At 44.1% G+C, this 23922-nt stretch overlaps 1 protein-coding gene across 2 annotated transcripts in view; it reads left to right on the forward strand.

Moving 5' to 3' along the window:
• Positions 1–23223, forward strand: part of jak1 (Janus kinase 1) — a 71771-nt gene extending 48548 nt beyond the window's left edge. The window contains exons 14-25 of one of the 2 annotated variants that reach the window (XR_014379037.1): positions 5572–5699; positions 6670–6805; positions 8017–8168; positions 8408–8558; positions 9776–9864; positions 9976–10168; positions 10372–10496; positions 11403–11575; positions 11730–11847; positions 13559–13669; positions 21463–22731; positions 22913–23223. Coding sequence is in view for 1 of the 2 variants with exons in the window: in XM_014123419.2 (XP_013978894.1) it covers positions 5572–5699; positions 6670–6805; positions 8017–8168; positions 8408–8558; positions 9776–9864; positions 9976–10168; positions 10372–10496; positions 11403–11575; positions 11730–11847; positions 13559–13669; positions 21463–21570 (1484 nt within the window). In the remaining variant the exon portion in view is untranslated. Of the gene's footprint in view, positions 1–5571; positions 5700–6669; positions 6806–8016; positions 8169–8407; positions 8559–9775; positions 9865–9975; positions 10169–10371; positions 10497–11402; positions 11576–11729; positions 11848–13558; positions 13670–21462 lie in introns of both variants that reach the window. The other variant, XM_014123419.2, reaches the window with a different exon arrangement.
• The last annotated feature ends 699 nt before the right edge of the window (positions 23224–23922 follow it).

The following is a 23922-nucleotide window of genomic DNA, read 5'->3' on the forward strand; positions in this document are numbered from 1 at the left end:
GGATTTCTTTTAGCTAAATATGCAGGTTTAAAAATATATACTTCTGTGTATTGATTTTAAGAAAGGCAATGATGTTTATGGTTGGAGCAACGTGTACCTAAGCGATTATATGCAACGCAGGACAGGCTAGATAAACTAGTAATATCATCAACCATGTGTAGTTAACTAGTGATTATGATTGATTGTTTTTTATAAGATAAGTTTAATGCTAGCTAGCAACTTACCTTGGCTTCTTACTGCATTTGTGTAACAGGCAGGCTCCTTGTGGAGTGCAATGTAAAGCAGGTGGTTAGAGCGTTGGACTAGTTGACCGTAAGGTTGCAAGATTGAATCCCCGAGCTGACAAGGTAAAAATCTGTCGTTCTGCCCCTGAACAAGGCAGTTAACCCACCGTACTATGGTGTTGAATGCTGAGATGTAGTCAATGAACAGCATTCTTGCATACTGTAGGTAGAGTGCATTTGGAAAGTATTTAGATCCCTTCACTTTTTCCACATTTTGTTAAGTTACAGCCTTATTGTAAAAATGATTAAATACATGTTTTTCCTCATCAATCTGCACACAATACCGCTTGATGACAAAGTGAAAACAGGGTTTTAGTCATTTTTTGCAAAAACAGAATTACCTTATTTAGTGTTCAGACCCTTTGCTATGAGACTCAAATTTGAGCTCTGGTGCGTCCTGTTTCCCTTGATCATCCTTGAGATGTTTCTACAACTTGATTGGAGTGCACCTGTGGTAAATCCAATTGATTGGACATGATTTGGAAAGGCACACACCTGTCTATATAAGGTCCCACAGTTGACGGTGCATGTCAGAGCAAAAACCAAGCCATGAAGTCAAAGGAATTGTCTGTAGAGCTCTGAGACAGGGTTGTGTCGAGTCACAGATCTGGGGAAGGGTACCAAAAAATATCTGCAGCATTGAAGGTCCCCAAGAACACAGTGGCCTACATCATTCTTAAATGGAAGAAGTTTAGAACCACCAAGTGTCTTCCTAGAGCTGGCCGCTCGGCCAAACTGAGCAATTGGGGGAGCAGGGCCTTGGTCAGGGAGGTGATCAACAACCCGATGGTCACTCTGAAAGAGTTCCTCTGTGGAGATGGTTGTTCTTCTGGAAGGTTTTCCCATCTCTGCAGCACTCCACCAATCAGGCCTTTATGGTAGAGTGGCCAGACAGAAGCCCCTCCTCAGTAAAAGGCACATGACAGTCCACTTGGATTTTGCCAAAAGGCATCTAAAGGACTGTTAGACCATGAGAAAGAGGATTCTCTGATCTGAAACCAAGATTGTACTCTTTGGCCTGAATGCCAAGCATCACGTCTGGAGGAAACCTGGCACCATCCCTAAGGTGAAGCATGGTGGTGGCAGAATCATGCTGTGGGGATGTTTTTCAGCAGCAGGGACTGGGAGTCTAGTCAGGATCAAGGGAAAGATGAACGGAGAAAAGTACAGAGATCCTTGATGAAAATCTGCTCCTGAACGCTCAGGACCTCAGACTTTGGTGAAGGTTCACCTCCAAACAGGACAACAACCCTAAGCACACAACCAAGACAACGCAGAAGTGGCTTCGGGACAAGTCTCTGAATGTCGTTGAGTGGCCCAGCCAGAGCCCGGACTTGAACCTGATCAAACATCTCTGGAGAGACCTGAAAATAGCTGTGCAGCGACTCTTCCCATCCAATCTGACAGAGCTTGAGAGGATCAGCAGAGAAGAATGGGAGAAACTCCCCAAATACAGGTGTGCCAAGCTTTAAGCGTCATACACAAGAAGACTCGAGGCTGTAATCACTGCCGAAGGTGCTTCAACAAAGAACTGAGTAAAGGGTCTGAATACTTATGTAATGTTATTTTAATTTATTTTTTTTAATTAGCAAAAAATTCAAAAACTATTTTTCTTTGTCATTAACGGGTATAGTGTGTAGATTGATAAGGGGGATTTTTTAAATACATTTTAGACTAAGGCTGTAACGTAACAAAATATGGAAAACGTATTTCTGAATGCACTGTTTTCCTTTTGTCCAGGTGGGTGAGGGCAATGTGGAGTGCAATAGAAATTTCATCATCTGTGGATCTGTTGGGGCGGTATGCAAATTGGAGTTGGTCCAGGGTGTCTGTAATGATGGCATTGATGTGAGCCATGACCCGGCTTTCAAAGCATTTCATGGCTATAGATGTGAGTGATATAGGGAAATAGTCATTTAGGCAGATTACCATGGCGTTCTTGGGTACAGGCACTATTGTGGTCTGCTTGAAACAACTTGGTATTACAGACCGGGTCAGGGATAGGTTGAAGATGTCAGTGAAGACGGTTGCCAGCTGGTCAGCGCATGCTCTGAATACGCGTCCTGATTTTCTGTCTGGCCCTGCGACCTTGAGAATGTTTAATTAAAGGTCTTACTCACATCGGGTATGGAGAGCGAGAACACACTTTTGTCTGGAACAGCTGGTGCTCTCATGCATGGTTTAGTGTTGCTTGCCTTGAAGTGTGTATGTATATGTGTATTGACTAGCTAGCACAGGAGATTGGTGGCACCTTAATTGGGGAGGACAGGCTCATGGTAATGGCTTGAGCGGAATAGGTGGAATGGTATCATAGTTTCCATGTGTTTGATGCCATTTCATTCGCTCTATTCCAGCCATTGTTATGAGCCGTCCTTCCCTCAGCAGCTTCCACTGCTATCCATGTCTAGGCTTGCACATTTTGGGGAATATTCAGAGGTGGAAACCTTCCATGGGAAATAACGGGAATATATGGGAATTAATGGGAATGTATGCAAATTAATATTAATACCATGTAAATGTAGATGTTTTTTGCATTGGATATATTTACAATATCATATGGAGACGGATACATAAACCATTTACCTCATCATAAGTAGACATAATTGCAAATGATTAAATCCGTCCAATAGAAATAAAAAAACGATTTAGTGAACTTTAATTAAATGAGTTGACTATTCACATGGGATGATTACATTGAAAAACAAAAGAAAGGGAATATTGAATGATCCCCAATGATCCATCGCATCTCCCAAAAACGTACATCTGTAAAATGATAGTCTAGAAACTAAAGCTTTGGTTGGCTTCCATGTCTTCTCCCTGGACCTCATCAATGTCCACCTCTTGAACATCAGACTCTGAGGCCTCATTTTCACTGTCACTTTCCAACCTTGTTGAGGATGGCTCAAAAAGCCTCAAATTTGCCCGGATGGCCATCAATTTTTAAACCTTTGTATTGGTCAGCCTGTTGCATGCTTTGGTGTGTGTTCCCAAACAAGGACCAGTTGCGTTCTGAGGCGGCTGATGTTGGTGGGATTTGGAGGATGATGGAGGCAACAGGGGAAAGAGCCTCAGATCACAAAGTCCCTTCCACCAGGTGGCTGAAGAGATATGTTGGCACGACTGCCATATTGCATCTCCATCCCAAAGCCCTTGCTTGGAAGTGTATTTTGCCAGACTGCCAAGAACCTTTCCCTCATCCAGGCCAAGGTGGCGAGACACGGTAGTGATGACACCATAGGCCTTGTTGATCTCTGCACCAGACAGGATGCTATTGCCAGCATACTTGGGGTCCAACATGTACGCTGCGGCGTGTATGGGCTTCAGGCCGAAGTCTTCACGCTTTTTGAGGTATTTCCAAACTGCAGTTTCCTCTGCTTGGAGCAACAGTGAAGTGGGCAGGGCAGTACAGATTTCTTCTCTTACATCTGCAAGCAGAGTCTGAACATCAGACAGGATGGCATTGTCTCCCTCAATCCGTGCAATGGCTACTGCTATAGGTTTAAGGAGTTTCAGGCTGCTTACCACTCTCTCAAAATACATAATTCAAGAGGATCCTTTTGATGGGGCTGTCCATATCGGCAGACTGTGATATGACCATTCCTTAGAGAGACTCCTTCCCCTCCAGGAGACTGTCAAACATGATGACAACACCACCCAAAAGGGTGTTGCTGGGCAGCTTCAATGTGGTGCTGTTATTCTTCTCACTTTGCTTGGTGAGGTAGATTGCTGCTATAACTTGATGACCCTTCACATACCTAACCATTTCCTTTGCTCTCTTGTAGAGTGTATCCATTGTTTTCAGTGCCATGATGTCCTAGAGCAGCAGATTCAATGGGTGTGATGTGAGGGTAGGACTCCTCCACTTTAGACCAAGCAGCCTTCATGTTCGCAGCATTGTCTGTCACCAGTGCAAATACCTTCTGTGGTCCAAGGTCATTGATGACTGCCTTCAGCTCATCTGCAATGTAGAAACCGGTGTGTCTGTTGTCCCTTGTGTCTGTGTATTGTTAAGCACATTTTTACTCCTGAATACTGGTTGAGGGGTGGAGATGATGTAGTTAATTATTCCTTGCCCACGAACATTCAACCACCCATCAGAAATGATTGCAGTACAGTCTGCTTTCTCTATGATTTGCTTGACCTTCACATGAACTCTGTTGAACTCTGCATCCAGCAAATGAGTTGATAAAGCATGTCTGGTTGGAGGAGTGTATGCTGGGTGAAGAACATTCAGAAATCTCTTCAAATACACATTGCCTGTGAGCATCAGAGGTGAATCAGTTGCATGCACAGCTCGAGCAAGACATTCATCACCATTTCTCTGACTATGTTCCTCCATTGAGTCAAAAACACGTCTGATTCCAGGTGGACCATGAGCAGTTGCGGATAAGGTGTCTGATTCATCATTTTCACCTCGAATAGAAGTAGAGGAACTTTTCAGAGGTTGCTTGTTTTGTGAGCGCTGAGGGAACTTTATGCACTTGGCCAGATGATTCTTCACATATGATCTGGCACAGTGTTTGCAAATGTACACACATTTTCCTTCTACATTAGCTGCAGTGAAATGTCTCCACACATCAGATAGTGCCCGTGGCATTTTCCTGTAAAGATCAGAAAAAAAGTTGTAAAAAAACCCCAAATACAATTCCATGTACAGATGAATAGTTAAGCAGTTAGATTAAACAACTCCTTTGTAAGATAAATGTTTTAAAATGAAACATGTAAGGAAATAGGTGAATTAACACTCCTTTGTTAGCAGGCTCAAGCAAGCTAAAACCCACATTGTAGCAAACACTAACTAGCAGAAATTGTTAACAAGTTAGAAATGATATAAACACACTTTGCTGTAGGCTACTATTTACAAGTTAACAAAAAAAAAATGTATGTCATATATAAAATATATTCACCCCATCCAGTATTGTAATCAGAACTTACCAGAAAGCATGTAGTCCTTGGCTCTGACAGTGTAGTAGTGTGGGCTCAATAGCATCTCATTAGTGTGCAAGATCTTGAGAATCAGATGTACATGTGATGCAAGAATGCACAGTGCATGCAGAGGGTTGCAATTCCATTGAATTGGGGATAGTTTAACCAAAATATGCTACAAGACCTTGAATTGCCTTTTGAGTATCCCTCAAAAAGGTTCACAGTTATAAGCTAACTTTTTTGATGAATTTATGCTAAATTACCAAAATTCCCGGGCTTGACTTCCCATGGAAAAATGACGGAAATTTACCGTAAACTTTCCGACCCTTTGCAACCCTATCCATGTCTCTCTCTCTCCCAGATATCATGGTGGAGGAGTTTGTCCAGTTAGGTCCGTTGGATGTGTTCATGCGGAGACAACGCAGTCCTCTCAGTACACCATGGAAGTTCCAGGTGGCCAAACAACTGGCCAGCGCTCTCAGCTACCTGGTAAGAAAAACACACTCTGAAATGTCTTCAACCTCTTTGTTTTGGCAAGCCTAAATATGTTCAGGAGTAAAAATGTGCTTAACAAGTCACATAATAATTGCATGGACTCTGTGTTTAACGTTATTCTTTTATGACTACCTCATCTCTGTACCCCACACATACACTCATCTGTAAGGTCCCTCAGTTCGAGTTGTAAATTTCAAACACAGATTCAACCATAAAGACCAGGGAGGTTTTCCAATGCCTCACAAATAAGGGCACCTATTGGTAGACGTTGGAAGAAAAAAAAACGCTCAGTGATTTCATCATGAAGCCAATGGTGGCTTTAAACAAGTTAGAGTTGAATGGCTGTGATAGGAGAAAACTTAGGATGGATCCACAACATTGTAGTTACTTTACATTATGAACCTGAATGACAAAGTGAAAAGAAGGAAGCCTGAACAGAATAAAAATATTCCAAAACATGCATCCTGTTTGCAAAAAGGCACTAAAGTAAAACTGTAAAGAAATTGTTAAAGAAATGTCCTGAATACAAGGCGTTATGTTTGGGGTAAATCCAACACATCACTGAGTATCACTCTTCATATTTTCAAGCATGGTGGTGACTGCATTAGGTTATGGATATGCTTGTCATTGGCAAGGATAATAAGCGGAATGGAGCTAAGCACAGGCAAAATCAGAGAGGAAATTCTGGTTGTCTGCTTTCCAACAGACATTGGGAGACAATTTCACCTTTCAACAGGGCAATAACCTAAAACACAAGCCAAGTATACACTGGAGTTGCTTACCAAGGCAACATTTAAATGTTCCTGAGTGGCTTAGTTACAGTTTTGACTTACATCGGCTTGAAAATCTATGGCAACAACCAACTTGACAGAGCTTGAAGAATTTCTTTAAGAATAAAGTGCAAATATTGTACAATCCAGGTGTGCAAAGCTCTTAGAGACTCTCTCTCTCTCTGTCTGTGTAGGAGGATAAGAAGCTAGTGCATGGCTTTGTGTGTACCAAGAACATCCTGCTAGCCAGAGACGGAGTGGACAGTGAGGGCGGACCCTTCATCAAACTCAGCGACCCCGGCATACCCATCACTGTGTTGACCAGAGAGGGTAAGACTTCAGTGAATCATTTTGTTTGGCAAATGATGCACATTGAGTGCAAGACAACCATCATGTTCCTTTTCAGTTTGCGTTGTTGTCCAGAGCAACAGATCTTATTTTGCAGATGTGTAGGGATCCACTTTGAGTTCAGAGAGGACAAGGGCCCAATTTGAGATTGTAGAATGTATTGTACAGTATGTTGAGTTCTGAAAGGTTTGTGGCCCAGGAGAATGTTTTGGGGAACAAGACTATACAAGGGCACAGCTCACATTCCATATTTCCCCCCAATTGCATATTTATGTTTGGTAAACATTTACTGTGTTTGTGGCTGAGTGAAGAAAGTTAAACAGACCAAACAGTGTTAATGTCCACCGGGACCACTGGATCTGACAGATGGGAACACTCCCTCCCTCCCTCCCTCCCTCTCTTTATGTTACTGGCATGGCAGGGCTGTGGATTCCTGTCAGCTGGAAGTGACGTGAGGGCTTGTGGGAAGAACTTGGAGACAGTCAGAAAGAGAGTGTTAGAGATGGAGACAGTCAGAGAGACGGGGTTAGAGATGGAGACAGTCAGAGAGACGGTGTTAGAGATGGAGACAGTCAGAGAGACGGGGTTAGAGATGGAGACAGTCAGAGAGACGGGGTTAGAGATGGAGACAGTCAGAGAGACGGGGTTAGAGTCGGAGAGAGTCAGAGAGACGGGGTTGGAGTCGGAGAGAGACGGGGTTGGAGTCGGAGAGAGACGGGGTTGGAGTCGGAGAGAGACGGGGTTGGAGTCGGAGAGAGACGGGGTTGGAGTCGGAGAGAGAGGGGGTTGGAGTCGGAGAGAGAGGGGGTTGGAGTCGGAGAGAGAGGGGGTTGGAGTCGGAGAGAGAGGGGGTTGGAGTCGGAGAGAGAGGGGGTTGGAGTCGGAGAGAGAGGGGGTTGGAGTCGGAGAGAGAGGGGGTTGGAGTCGGAGAGAGAGGGGGTTGGAGTCGGAGAGAGAGGGGGTTGGAGTCGGAGACAGTCAGAGAGCCTCATGGAACTGTAATAGAGTAAATGTGTTAAAAATGACAAACTCCTTCCCCAAACAGATGAAGGTTCATTGAGTGTTCACTACAATAGTGTTTTGGTTTCTGCACTGCATGTGACTGTTTGTTTGTTTGTGTTATGACTAAATGTTTGTACTGTGTTTACATACACATACTGTGTGTCTAACTGTGTGTGTGTGTCAACCTGCAGAGTGTGTGGACCGGATCCCCTGGATTGCTCCAGAGTGTGTGAAGGACTCTGCCAACCTGAGTGTAGCGGCTGATAAGTGGGGCTTTGGCACAACACTGTGGGAGATCTGCTATGACGGAGAAGTACCCCTCAAAGACAAGAAACTCACAGAGGTACATACTGTATAAACACACACGCACACCTTAATCCACTATTGCCAGTTTGGACACAAAGTATCAGATACCCTTAAGCTACTCTCTCTTTCCCCACTCCCTCCCTCTTGCCCTCCCCTACCCCTCCCTCCCTCCCTCTCTCTCTCTTTCCTCCCTCCCTCCCTCCCTCCCTCCCTCCCTCCCTCCCTCCCTCCCTCCCTCCCTCCCCCCTCCCTCCCTCCCTCTCTCTCCCTGAACAGAAAGAGAGGTTCTATGCAGCAGAGTGTCAGTTAGCTACTCCAGACTGCAAAGAGCTGGCTGAACTGATGACCCATTGTATGACCTTCGACCCCCGCAAACGCCCGTTCTTCAGGGCCATCGTCAGAGACATAGACACCCTGGAGGAACAGAGTACGTGTGTGTGTGTGTGTGTGTGTGTGTGTGTGTGTGTGTGTGTGTGTGTCAGTGAGCAGTAGCAGTGCATGGGTAAAATCACTGGGGAAGTGAAAGAAAAAAAACATGCCGACTCACCCTACTTGTAGAGAAACACCAATGACAACCTCCTCTTTCATGTTGCCGAAACATTTAGCTTTTGTTGTCCTAAGCTACCTGGCTAAAATGCTTGCTAGCTATCATAACTTCCTTTCATGGCCTGGCAACGATGCGCCAGGCCAGCTAGTTAACGTTAGTCTAAATAACTAGCTAGCTACATTGAACTTCCATCCTCTCAGGCCAGGGGCACAATTATGGTTGGATCATTGGCCAGAATGAAGTAAAACCAAATCCCTGTCTCCATCCATGGCTAATTGAAGAAAGGGACAATTGTCACTAGCTAGCTAGCCACCGGAGGACCACAACACAAGGAGATGCAACAATTATATATTTTTTTGTAAATTACGTTTTCCTTTGGTGTGAAGCCGAATCCAAACTGGCTTCCCTTGACACTTTTTAATTTTTTGGCACGCCAGGACCATTCACAGTTAACCTCACTCAGTTTAGCTCAACGCTGATTGGCTAATATTATTTAAAAAATGTAATCAAAGGAGGCCAAATGCTCACTGGCTTCTCTTGCATTCAATGCTACGGGCAGCAACGATGTCATTCTCTTTTTGCCCAGACAGCATCAGATAGATGGCCTACATATACTGAGAAAGAGGGCCGCTGTTGTGTTCGCTCGGATGCTTTCTCCAGTAAGATACATTCAGCCTCTTTCGAATTGAAGGACATTTATAAAACACAGAGAGACGGCAGCTGTTTGTCAGCGCTAGCTAGAGAGAGAGATTGCAAGAGTGTGTGTATGAGTGTTGTGGAGTTCACTGGGTTCACGCTCCACAGCTCCCCCTAAACTGGGCCCCATGGATATAAATATTGCCTCAATACTCCCACATGGTGGCTAGAATGTGGTACTGCAGTCATGTCGCAGTTAGACATCCATCATACTGGTGCTGTTGCTTAGCTGAATAAACCCACTGTGTATGTTGTCAGTGTGTAATTGTGTGTGTGTATGTTGTCAGTGTGTAACAGTGTGTATCCCTCCATCAGACCCCTCTATCAAGCCTGTACCCACTCTGGAGGTCGACCCCACTGTGTATGTTGTCAGTGTGTAACTGTGTGTATCCCTCCATCAGACCCCTCTATCAAGCCTGTACCCACTCTGGAGGTCGACCCCACTGTGTTCGAGAAGAGGTTCCTCAAGAAGATTAGAGATTTAGGAGAGGTAACACACGTGTGTGTTTGACCATGCCAGAGACCGTGTGCATATGCAAGTAATGTTAATGTTTATGTGAGTATGATGTGATAAGAATGTTCTCTGTATGTGTGTGTGTAGGGTCACTTTGGCAAGGTGGAGCTGTGTCGGTATGACCCAAGAGGGGACCGGACAGGGGAGCTGGTAGCAGTGAAGAGTTTAAAGCCAGAGAACAGAGAGGAACAGAGCAGCAACCTCTGGTGTGAGATAGGAATCCTTAAAGAACTTTACCACCACAACATTGTCAAGTACAAAGGCATCTGTCAGGAGGAGGGTGAGCAGAGTATAGCACGCATGCCCACACACACACACACACACACACACACACACACACACACACACACACACACACACACACACACGCTCACTCACACACACACACCTGCACATACTGAACACCCACACATACACACCTACCTACTGAACACACACCTTCTGCTTTGCCTCACTCCATCCTCTCTATCTGTCTGTGTGCAGGAGGCAGAGCCATCAAGTTGATCATGGAGTACCTGCCTGCTGGCAGTCTGAAGGAGTACCTCCCCCGCAACAAAAGCCAGACCAGCCTGAAGACCCTGCTCAGTTACGCTGTCCAGATCTGTCAGGTACTTTAACACAAGGACCGCTACCTAACATACCCCTAACACTAGCACCGCTGCCTAACATACCCCTAGCACTAGCACCGCTGCCTAACATACCCCTAGCACGAGCACCGCTGCCTAACATACCCCTAACACGAGCACCGCTGCCTAACATACCCCTAGCACGAGCACCGCTGCCTAACATACCCCTAGCACGAGCACCGCTGCCTAACATACCCCTAGCACGAGCACCGCTGCCTAACATACCCCTAGCACGAGCACCGCTGCCTAACATACCCCTAGCACGAGCACCGCTGCCTAACATACCCCTAGCACGCGCACCGCTGCCTAACATACCCCTAGCACGAGCACCGCTGCCTAACATACCCCTAGCACGCGCACCGCTGCCTAACATACCCCTAGCACGAGCACCGCTGCCTAACATACCCCTAGCACGAGCACCGCTGCCTAACATACCCCTAGCACGAGCACCGCTGCCTAACATACCCCTAGCACGAGCACCGCTGCCTAACACCCTCCCACCCCCCTAGCACGAGCACCGCTGCCTAACACCCCTACCCCGCCCCCCCACCCCGCCACCCCGCACCGCTGCCTAACATACCCCTAGCACCGCTGCCTAACATACCCCTAGCACCGCTGTCTAACATACCCCTAGCACCGCTGCCTAACATACCCCTAGCACCGCTGCCTAACATACCCCTAGCACCGCTGCCTAACATACCCCTAAGTCTGACCATTAACTCTGGTTGAACAGATCCCTAGACCTGACGGTGTTATAGATATGTTGTGGGAATGTTATGGAAAAATGTTGGGACATTATGGCGGTGTTATGGGAATACTATGGAGATATTAAGGGGATGTTATGGATAGGATAAATTCCAACCATCTCTGTGTCTCCCCTCTGTCCAGGGAATGGACTATCTGGGATCTCGGAATTACATCCACCGGGATCTGGCGGCCCGGAACGTTCTGGTGGAGAACGAGAGCACGGTGAAGATCGGAGATTTCGGACTCACCAAGAGCATCAAGGACAACGAGGGATATTACACGGTCAAAGATGACCTGGACAGCCCTGTGTTCTGGTGAGGGAGGGAGGGAAAATAAGACAAAGTGTAGTACAGAGAGGGGAAGAGATATGAGAGGGAAAGGAAAGAAAGCTGCTCTTTGAAAATGATACTGACTCTATTTTGAATTTGTATTGACATGTGTGTCCTCTCTCCTCTCCGCCTGTGCCAGGTACGCCCCAGAGTGTCTGGTCCACTGTAAGTTCTACCTGGCCTCTGATGTCTGGTCCTTCGGTGTCACGATGTATGAACTACTCACCTACTGTGACTCTGCCATCAGCCCCATGACGGTCAGTACACACACACAGGCCTGACAGCACGGCCTTCCGTCTCCTGATTGAGGCAGATGGCGCCAGTCAATGCCCAGGGTGACTCTGCCCACTCCCGCCAGCCTGTTCCATAATACACACACACACGTGCAACTCCCTGATTGCTCAGACAAACTGTCACAATATGTCCTCCCTCATCCACACCAAGTAGCCATGATTAGTACATATCCATTGGGTCTTATTAATACCCTTTACCACCCTGATCAATTTACAGTGAAGTAACATGTAGTCTCTCATCTGATCTGACTTAATATCAATTAGCTATTACTGTCTTATACAATGCTTTCAGAAAGTATTCACACCCCTTGTGTTTTTCTACATTTTGTTGCGTTACAACCAGAATTTGACACACAATACCACAATGTCAAATTGGAATTATATTTTTTAGAAATGTTTACAAATTAATAAAAAATTGAGTCCGTAAGTATTCAACCCCTTTGTTATAGCAAGCCTAAATAAGTTCAGGAGTAAAAATGTAACATAATAAGTTGCATGGACTCACTCTGTGTGCAATAATAGTGTTTAACATCATTTTGGAATGAGTACCTCATCTCTGTACCCCACACATACAATTATTTGTAAGGTCCCTTAGTCGAGCAGTGAATTTCAAACACAGATTCAATCACAAAGACCAAGGAGGTTTTCCAATGGCTCGCAAAGAAGGAGACATTGAATATCCTTTTGAGCATGATGAAGTTGTTAATTACACTTTGGATGGTGTATTAATACACCCAGTCACTACAACGATACAGGCGTCCTTCTCAGTTGCCGGAGAGGAAGGAAACCGCTCAGTGATTTCACCAGGAGGCCAATGGTGACTTTAAAACTGAGGATGGATCCACAACATTGTAGTTACTCCACAATACTAACCTAAATGACAGAGTGAAAAGAAGGAAGCCTGTACAGAATAAATATATTCCAAAACATGCATCCTGTTTGCAATAAGGCCGGGATCGGAGGGAAGTAAAAAATGTGGCAAAGAAATGAAAAATATGTCCTGAATTCAAAGTGTTATGTTTGGGGGAAATCCAACAACACATCACTGAGTACCACTCTTTATATTTGACTGATGACTGCATTAGGTTATGGATAGGCTGTCTGGCAATAATCAGCAACAAACTTGACAGAGCTTGAGGAGTTTAAATATAATAATGTGCAAATATTTTACAATCCAGATGTGCAAACCTCTTAGACATACCCAGAAAGACTCACAGCTGTAGTCGCTGCCCAAGGTGATTCTAACATTTATTGACTCAGGGGGTTGAATACTTCTCTAATCAAGATATATTACTGTTTTATTTTTCATAAATGTTTTACAAATGTTAGACATTTTCTTCCACTTTAACATTATAGAGTATTTTGTGTAGATCATTGTCAAAAAAATGACAATTAAATCCATTGTTAACCCCCCTTTGTTATACAACAAAAGTCAAGGAGTGTGAATACTTTCTGAAGGCATTTTATGTTGTCTACAGACTGTTTTGAAATAGATTATAGAATGTTAAATGTAATGTAGAGGTAAGGTTCGATGACTAATGTCTTCTGAATGTATGTGACAACAATACAACTCTAAGTCACTCCAGTCCTCACTGGCTAGATTTCAGGGGTCATTTCATCACATCTCCATGGTGACGTATCTCTGCTCTCCCCTCCCCCTGACCTGTCCCCATAGGTGTTCTTGAAGATGATTGGTCCCACTCAGGGTCAGATGACTGTGACGCGATTGGTCAAGGCGCTGGAGGAGGGGAAAAGGCTGCCCCGCCCTGAGAGCTGTCCTGGAACGGTAGGATCTACATACCTAGCTACATACCTACCTGCCTGCCTACCTCATGCTATTCAGAGTCACCCCATCACGCACAACATGCTCTCTCTCTTTAAACTCTTTCTCCACCATAAAGAGGAATCCTCAATAGGTCATTCAAATCACCATCCTCTGAGATAATTTATGGAGCTAGAAAAGTGCCTTTTGATATATTTTTTTATTCACCTACAGGGTTTTTTACAGTGACTAGAATAATTTAATAATCCTAGAAATGTAATGTCTAGAAGTCATTATTGAGACTTGCATCTGCCTGTGGGCCTTGTTCGTCTGGCAGGTGTATGAAATATTTTCTTTAACTAACGTTAGTTATGATAATAATATTTCTCATGCATGTAAACAAAACTGGTAGCTGTTCAATAGACAACTTTCCAAGTCAACTCTCATTCAGTGCTGTATGGTCCTGCCTGAGAAAAATGTATACAGTCACAAGTGTTTTGATGTTGTGACTATTGTAATCGTCTCTAAGGCAAGTGTGCTCAGACACCGAAAACTGTATTTTTTTTTGTCGTAGCAAAGGTTTGTCTGTGGATTTTATATGTTTAGCCCCTACTCTTGCAATTACATTACCCCCCCCTATAACTTGGTTACGCTACTGTGCGCTTGTGTCGTGAAAACCTTATTATATTTAGTGGAATTGCCCATTATTGATATGCTGTCAGTGTGTGAGTGAGATTTAAACATGAACACAATTTGAAAAACTAGTTGGCTTCGACTATTCAAACACAACAGAGGCCTGGCAATGCCACTCATAGTGCTAGAAATACCAAGAGCCTTATGAAACAATTTAAAAGACAGAATAACACAATCAAAATGAACTAGGGCTACTTATATGCAGGCTAAGGTGTTTGAATGTAATCATGTTGGCCATATTGGATTCAGAACACAGGAGGTTGGTGGCACCTTAACTGGGGAGGACGGGCTCGGGGTATTGGCTGGAACGGAATAAGTGGAAAATGCAATTCCTTTTGCGCAGTTCCAGACATTATTATGAGATGTCCTCCCATCAGCAGCCTCCACTGATTCAGAATAAAATGTATACACACCAACAGTCTTTATAGGCATGACTATTGTACACAATAAAAAAATATAAAAAAATACTAAATTCATATTTACAGGTGATTTTTAACCTCCATCAAATGTTATTATGGCAGCCATATTGGATTTGAGACTAAATATAATCTGTGATTGCCCCTTTGACTTAATTGCAAGACTTGGGGCTAAAGATACACTGCTCCCAAAAAATAAAGGGAACACTAAAATAACACATCCTAGATCTGAATGAATGAAATAATCTGATTAAATACTTTTTTCTTCACATAGTTGAATGTGCTGACAACAAAATCACACAAAAATAATCAATGGAAATCCAATTTATGAACCCATGGAGGTCTGGATTTGGAGTCGCACTCAAAATTAAAGTGGAAAACCACACTACAGGCTGATCCAACTTTGATGTAATGTCCTTAAAACAAGTCAAAATGAGGCTCAGTAGTGTGTGTGTGGCCTCCACGTGCCTGTATGACCTCCCTACAACGGCTGGGCATGCTCCTGATGAGGTGGCGGATGGTCTCCTGAGGGATCTCCTCCCAGACCTGGATTAAAGCATCCGCCAACTCCTGGACAGTCTGTGGTGCAAAGTGGCGTTGGTGGATGGAGCGAGACATGATGTCCCAGATGTGCTCAATTGGATTCAGGTCTGGGGAACGGGCGGGCCAGTCCATAGCATCAATGCCTTCCTCTTGCAGGAACTGCTGACACACTCCAGCCACATGAGGTCTAGCATTGTCTTGCATTAGGAGGAACCCAGGGCCAACCGCACCAGCATATGGTCTCACAAGGGGTCTGAGGATCTCATATCGGTACCTAATGGCAGTCAGGCTACCTCTGGCGAGCACATGGAGGGCTGTGCGGCCCCCCAAAGAAATGCTGGAGGATGTTGCAGGCAGCAGAACGTTCTCCACGGCGTCTCCAGACTCTGTCACATGTGCTCAGTGTGAACCTGCTTTCATCTGTGAAGAGCACATGGCGCCAGTGGCGAATTTGTCAATCTTGGTGTTCTCTGGCAAATGCCAAACGTCCTGCACGGTGTTGGGCTGTAAGCACAACCCCCACCTGTGGACGTCGGGCCCTCATACCACCCTCATGGAGTCTGTTTCTGACCATTTGAGCAGACACATGCACATTTGTGGCCTGCTGGAGGTCATTTTGCAGGGCTCTGGCAGTGCTCCTCCTGCTCCTCCTTGCACAAAGGCGGAGGTAGCGGTCCTGCTGCTGGGTTGTTGCCCTCCTACGGCCTCCTCCATGTCTCCTGATGTACTGGCCTGTCTCCTGGTAGCGCCTCCATGCTCTGGACACTACGCTGACAGACACAGCAAACCTTCTTGCCACAGCTCGCATTGATGTGCCATCCTGGATGAGCTGCACTACCTGAGCCACTTGTGTGGGTTGTAAAACTCCGTCTCATGCTACCACTAGAGTGAAAGCACCGCCAGCATTCAAAAGTGACCAAAACATCAGCCAGGAAGCATAGGAACTGAGAAGTGGTCTGTGGTCACCACCTGCAGAACCACTCCTTTATTAGGGGTGTCTTGCTAATTGCCTATAATTTCCACCTGTTGTCTATTCCATTTGCATAACAGCATGTGAAATGTATTGTCAATCAGTGTTGCTTCCTAAGTGGACAGTTTGATTTCACAGAAGTGTGATTGACTTGGAGTTACATTGTGTTGTTTAAGTGTTCCCTTTATTTTTTTGAGCAGTGTACAAAATCCTTTAAGTTGTCTTTGACCCCAATTTTTTTTCGATGTCTGAGCCCACTTGTTTTCCTTAGAGCCAATTACAATAGCCACAACATCAAAAAGGCAGACCCATACAGCCCTGAATGAGAGCAATATTTTGAACAGCTACCAAAAAGTGAAGTTTACATTACATTCATCATAAATATTCATAGTTGATATGTCCACCTATTGTATCGGTGTGTTTCCAGGTATATATTTCCAAGACTAATAAATATATCATAATGCTGATTGTTTATGTACAGTACATTCGGGAAGTATTCAGACCCCTTCACTTTTTCCACATTTTCTTACATTACAGCCTTAATCTAAAATGGATTCAATAAAATTTTACGGGTACCAAAAAATGTCTGCAGCATGGAAGGTCCCCAAGAACACAGTGGCCTCCATCATTCTTAAATGGAAGAAGTTTGGAACCACCAAGACTCTGCATAGAGCTGTCCGCCCAGCCAAACTGAGCAATCAGGGAAGAAGGGCCTTGGTCAAGGAGGTGACTAAGAAACCAATGGGAGAACCTTCCAGAAGGACAGCCATCTCTGCAGCACTCCACCAATCAGGCCTTTATGGTAGAGTGGCTAGACGGAAGCTACTCCTCAGTAAAAGGCACATGACAGGCCTCTTGGAGTTTGCCAAAAGGCACCAAAAGACTCTCAGGCCATGAGAAACAAGATTCTCTGGTCTGATGAAACCAAGATTGTACTCTTTGGCCTGAATGCCAAGTGTCACGTTTCGAGGAATCCTGGCACCATCCCTATGGTGAAGCATGGTGGTAGCAGCATCATGCTGTGGGGATGTTGTTTATTGGCAGGGAGTGGGAGACTAGTCAGGATCGAGGCAAAGAGAAAAGTACAGAGGGATCCTTGATGAAAACCTGCTCCAGAGCGCTCAGGACCTCAGACTGGACAACGACCCTAAGCACACAGCCAAGACAACGCAGGAATGGTTTCGGGACAAGTCTCTGAATGTCCTTGAGTGGCCCAGCCAGAGCCCGGGCTTGAACCTGATCAAACATCCATGGAGAGATGTGAAATTAGCTGTCCAACCTGCCAGCGCTTGAGAGGATCTGCAGAGAAGAATGGGAGAAACTCCCCAAATACAGGTGTGCCAAGCATGTAGCGTCATACCCAAGAAGACTCGCGACTGTAATTGCTGCCAAAGGTGCTTAAACAAAGTATTGAGTAATACTTACAGTTGAAGTCGGAAGTTTACATATACTTAGGTTGGAGTCCTTAAAACTCGTTTTTCAACCACTCCACAAATTTCTTGTTAACAAACAAGAAGGACATCTACTTTGTGCATGACACAAGTAATTTTTCCAACAATTGTTTACAGACAGATTATTTCACTTATAATTCACTGTATCACAATTTCAGTGGGTCAGAAGTTTACATACACTAAGTTGACTGTGGCTTTAAACAGCTTGGAAAATTCCAGAAAGTGATGTCATGGATTTGGAAGCTTCTGATAGGCTAATTGACATAATTTCAGTCAATTGGAGGTGTACCTGTGGATGTATTTCAAGGCCTACCTTCAAACTCAGTGCCTTTTTGCTTGACATCATGGGAAAATCAAAAGAAATCAGCCAAGACCTCAGAAAAAAAATTGTAGACCTCCACAAGTCTGGTTCATCCTTGGGAGCAATTTCCAAACACCTGAAGGTACCACGTTCATCTATACAAACAATAGTACGCGAGTATAAACACCATGGGACCACACAGCCGTCATACTGCTCAGAAAGGAGATGCGAAAAGTGCAAATCAATCCCAGAACAACAGCAAAGGACCTTGTGAAGATGCTGGAGGAAACAGGTACAAAAGTATCTACAGTTGAAGTCGGAGGTTTACATACACCTTACCCAAATACATTTAAACTCAGTTTTTCATCATTCTTGACATTTATTCCTAGTAAAAATTAAAACAAATCCTATATCAACATAACCTGAAAGGCCGGTCAGCAAGAAAGAAGCCACTGCTCCAAAACCGCCATAAAAAAAGCCAGACTACGGTTTGCAACTGCACATGGGGACAAAGATCATACTTTTTGGAGAAATGTCCTCTGGTCTGATGGAACAAAAATAGAACTGTTTGGCCATAATGACCATCGTTATGTTTGGAGGAAAAAGGGGGGGGCTTGCAAGTCAAAGAACACCATCCCAACCATGAAGCACGGGGGTGGCAGCATCATATTGTGGGGGTGCTTTGCTGCAGGAGGGACTGGTACACTTCACAAAATAGATAGCATCATGAGGCGGGAAATTATGTGGATATATTGAAGCCATATCTCAAGACATCAGTCAGGAAGTTAAAGCTTGGTCGCAAATGGGTCTTCCAAATGGACATTGACCCCAAGCATACGACCAAAGTTGTGGCAAAATGGCTTAAGGACAACAAAGTCAGGGTATTGGAGTGGCCATCACAAAGCCATGACCTCAATCCCATAGAACATTTGTGGGCAGAAGTGAAAAAGCATGTGCGAGCAAGGAGGCCTACAAACCTGACTGTTACACCAGCTCTGTCAGGAGGAATGTGCCAAAATGCACCCAACTTATTGTGGGAAGCTTGTGGAAGGCTACCTGAAACGTTTTAAATCAAATGTATTTATATAGCCCTTCTTACATCAGCTGATATCTCAAAGTGCTGTACAGAAACCCAGCCTAAAACCCCAAACAGCAAGCAATGCAGGCGTAGAAGCACGGTGGCTAGGAAAAACTCCCTTGAAAGGCCACAACCTAGGAAGAAACCTAGAGAGGAACCAGGCTATGAGGGGTGGCCAGTCCTCTTTTGGTTGTGCCGGGTGGAGATTATAACAGAACATGGCCAAGATGTTCAAATGTTCATAAATGACCAGCATGGTCAAATAATAATAATCACAGTAGTTGTCAAGGGTGCAAGAAGTAAATTTCAGTTGGCTTTTCATAGCCGATCATTGAGAGTATCTCTACCGCTCCTGCTGTCTCTAGAGAGTTGAAAACAGCAGGTCTGGGACAGGTAGCACGTCCGGTGAACAGGTCAGGGTTTTATAGCCGCAGGCAGAACAGTTGAAACTGGACCAGCAGCACGGTCAGGTGGACTGGGGACAGCAAGGAGTCATCATGCCAGGTAGTGCTGAGGCATGGTCCTAGGGCTCAGGTCCTCCGAGAGCGAGCAAGCAAGCAAGCAAGCAAGCAAGAAAGCAAGAAAGAAAGAAAGAAAGAAAGAAAGAAAGAAAGAAAGAAAGAAAGAAAGAAAGAAAGAAAGAAAGAAAGAGAGAGCTTACTTAAATTCACACAGGATACCGGATAAGACAGGAGAAATACTCCAGATATAACAGACTGACCCTAGCCCCCCGACATATAAACTACTGCAGCATAAATACTGGAGGGGTCAGGAGACACTGTGGCCCCATCCGATGATACCCCCAGACAGGGCCAAACAGGCAGGATATAACCCCACCCACTTTGCCAAAGCACAGCCCCCACACCACTAGAGGGATACCTTCAACCACCAACTTACCATCCTGAGACAAGGCCGAGTATAGCCCACAAAGATCTCCGCCACGGCACAACCCAAGGGGGGGCGCCAACACAGACAGGAAGACCACGTCAGTGACTCAACCCACTCAAGTGACGCACCCCTCCTAGGGACGGCATGGAAGAGCACCAGTAAGCCAGTGACTCAGCCCCTGTAATAGGGTTAGAGGCAGAGAAATCCCAATGGAGAGAGGGGAACCGGCCAGGCAGAGACAGCAAGGGCGGTTCATTGCTCCAGAGCCTTTCCGTTCACCTTCACACTCCTGGGCCAGACTTCACTCAATCATAGGACCTACTGAAGAGATGAGTTTTCAATAAAGACTTAAAGGTTGAGACCGAGTCTGCGTCTCTCACATGGGTAGGCAGACCATTCCATAAAAATGGAGCTCTATAGGAGAAAGCCCTGCCTCCAGCTGTTTGCTTAGAAATTATAGGGACAATTAGGAGGCCTGTGTCTTGTGACCGTAGCGTACGTGTAGGTATGTACGGCAGGACCAAATTGGAAAGATGGGTAGGAGCAAGCCCATGTAATGCTTTGTAGGTTAGCAGTAAAACCTTGAAATCAGTCCTTGCCTTAACACGAAGCCAGTGTAGGGAGGCTAGCACTGGAGTAATATGATCACATTTTTTGGTTCTAGTCAGGATTCTAGCAGCCGTATTTAGCACTAACTGAAGTTTATTTAGTGCTTTATCCGGGTAGCCGGAATTTATAGACAATGCTACCAAATACTAATTGAGTGTATGTAAACTTCTGACCAACTGGGAATGTGATGAAATAAATAAAAGCTGAAATAAATCATTCTCTATACTATTATTTCACATTCTTAAAATAAAGTGGTTATCCTAACTGACCTAAAACAGGGAATTTTTACTCGGATTAAATGGCAGGAATTGTGAAAAACTGAGTTTAAATGTATTTGGCTAAGTTGTATGTAAACTTCCGACTTCAACTGCATGTAAATGTTATAGTTCAGTTTTAAATTTTTTATAAATGTGAAACAAATTCTAAAAACCTGTTTTTGCTTTGTCATTATGGAGTATTGTGTGTAGATTGAAGAGGAGGAAAAACAATTGAATCCATTTTAGAATAAGGCTGTAACGTAACAAAATGTGGAAAAAGTGAAGGGGTCAGAATACTTTCTGAATGCACTGACTACTTGTATTCTGAATTTGAGCAATATCATAGCTTACGATATTGGGTTACATGAGCTTAGGTGCCCCCCCACACCTGTCCCCCAGGCATTCTTCTGCACTGTTTAAGTTAAGGGGGTGTGTCACAATATCTATCAATTTAACCACTTTTGCATAAAAACATTTTTCACAACCATCCATTTCATATATGGGAGACATGTTTTGTTATACCTCGGGTAGGGGTATCTAGCCTAGTTGTCTAGCAGGTGTATGAAGTAGTTTCTGTAACTTACGTTAGTTATGATCATGTTGTCTTGCAGGTGTATGAGCTGATGAGGAAGTGTTGGGAGAGCACCCCCGACAGGAGGATCACCTTCAAGAGCCTCATCGACGAGTTCACCCGCATGCTTGCCAACAACAGCTTGTAATCACAGCAACCACCCTCTACGCAAAGCCTTACCTACCACTGATACAATCCCAGGGGTCAAGGGAGAAAGGTTAAGGGCCACAGACTATGGTGACCTGGACCAAAAAAACAACGAAATCAGTGCTGCTGCAACACACTTTCTTTCACGTTGTTGTTGACATCCTCTATATTTACACTTCTGTTTTTTCCCAGAGAGATATTATACTAGAGATATCAACTATATGGATGAATACATACATAGCATATGGAATGAAACATGTCCGAACACATAGCTTTGACATCTTGCTGAATGTGACACTGAGCTGTGTACACCTCTGTCACCTGGGGCCCACCATTCAGTCTGACCTTTCACCTTTTATCAAAATGTATCAGCTCTGCCTTTTTCATATTGCCATGTATGTATGGACCTGTATCCTTATAATCATTTCTAAAATGAAGAAAAGCGTTGAAGAAAAAGAGGGAGAGAGGCCCTCGATTGGACCTGTGCAAGATGGACTCTGGAAAAGGATTGCTACGGCCACTGTGAAGATGACACAGTGACAAAGCCAACAACATGTTAGTGAACAGGATTCTGACCATGGACTGTGACTGCATGAGGCCACCTCCCAGTGAGTGGTGACAGACGTGTAGGATATAGGATACTGGTGAAACATCAAATCACATTTTATTCTGCACATTCTTCGTAAACAGGTGTAGACAGGCCCTTCCCAACAATGCAGAGAGATAGAAAATAGAGAAATAAAACATGTAATAATAAATACACAATGAGTAATGATGTATGGGATATAGTATACTGTTAGCAGTGGGTTGGATTGGGATGAAGGATACTGTTTACATTGAAGGGAGGAGGATGGGAAAGTAGTACCTGTGATGGACAATGGAGGGCAGTAAAGCTTTACATAAACTTTACTGTAAAACGCTCATATTTCAAAACAGCTTCTTAAGTACAGCCATAATGTGTATGTTCAATATTTCATGTCTTTATTTGAATATATAATAAATCATATTGGGGGTGTGAGGACAGAAGGAAGGAGATGAAAGAACAGAGCCTTAAAAAGGTGTTATTTGAGACCGTCTAAAAGGGTAAACCACAGAAATAGAATTAGCGGAACAGACATTGTTATATCTCATGAAATGCATATGCCAGTAAGGTCTACAGCACGTACAGCAGTGGAGGCTGGTGGGAGGAGCTATAGGAGGATGGGCACATTGTAATGGCTGGAATTGAATAAATGGAACAGTATCAAACACATCAAAGATATGGAAACCACGTTTGACTCCGTTCCATTAATTCCATTGCAGACATTACAATGAGCCCATCCTCCTATGGCTCCTCCCACCAGCCTCCACTGACTTACAGGTATCTTTACCGTAGGCAAACAAACAGTTAAAGGGAAAACGTGATATTGAGAACGTATGTAAAGAAGGTGCTGGACAGACAATGTGTGGATGAGATAGTCAATGTAAGAAGAAGACAACACAGAATAGTTTTTTCAGTTACAATCCATGTTTATTCTGGAATGTAAAAGACAATTCCTTCTGCTCATAAAGAAGAGAAAACAAATACATTTTTTCAGAGGAATAAGACAAAGAAATAATGACTGACGGAAACATTTACATAAATACACATTAAAATAAATAAAACCTAAAATGCCTTCTGTTCTGTGTCAAATTCCAAAGCGTCAAACGCAATATTAATTATTGAAAACATATATTTGTATATTACAGCAGTAAATATGCATGCTAAAATTCGATCGCATCTAGAAATAGCTTATTCACAGTAAAGCAATATCAACGTATTTGTAATATAAAATATTGCAAAATCTACGGTAGAGATTTCATGTCAGAAAGAATCCACATACTTAAAAAAAAAACAGTAGAAAGCAAATAGCACACCCAATCTGAGTCTACAGTCGTGGCCAAAAGTTTTGAGAATGACAGAAATATTAATTTTCACTAAGTCTGCTGCCTCAGTTTGTATGATGGCAATTTGCATATACTCCAGAATGTTATGAAGAGTGATCAGATGAATTGCAATTAATTGCAAAGTCCCTCTTTGCCATGCAAATGAACTGAATCCCCCCCAAAACATTTCCACTGCATTTCAGCCCTGCCACAAAAGGACCAGCTGACATCATGTCAGTGATTCTCTTGTTAACACAGGTGTCAGTGATTCTCTCGTTAACACAGGTGTGAGTGTTGACGAGGACAAGGCTGAAGATCACTCTGTCATGTTGATTGAGTTCGAATAACAGACTGGAAGCTTAAAAAGGAGGGTGGTACTTGGAATCATTGTTCTTCCTCTTACCATGGTTACCTGCAAGGAAACACGTGCCGTCATCATTGCTTTGCA

This window comes from Salmo salar, chromosome 10 (genome assembly GCF_965601325.2).
Source record: "Salmo salar chromosome 10, fSalSal1, whole genome shotgun sequence".
Classification (NCBI taxonomy): domain Eukaryota; kingdom Metazoa; phylum Chordata; class Actinopteri; order Salmoniformes; family Salmonidae; genus Salmo; species Salmo salar.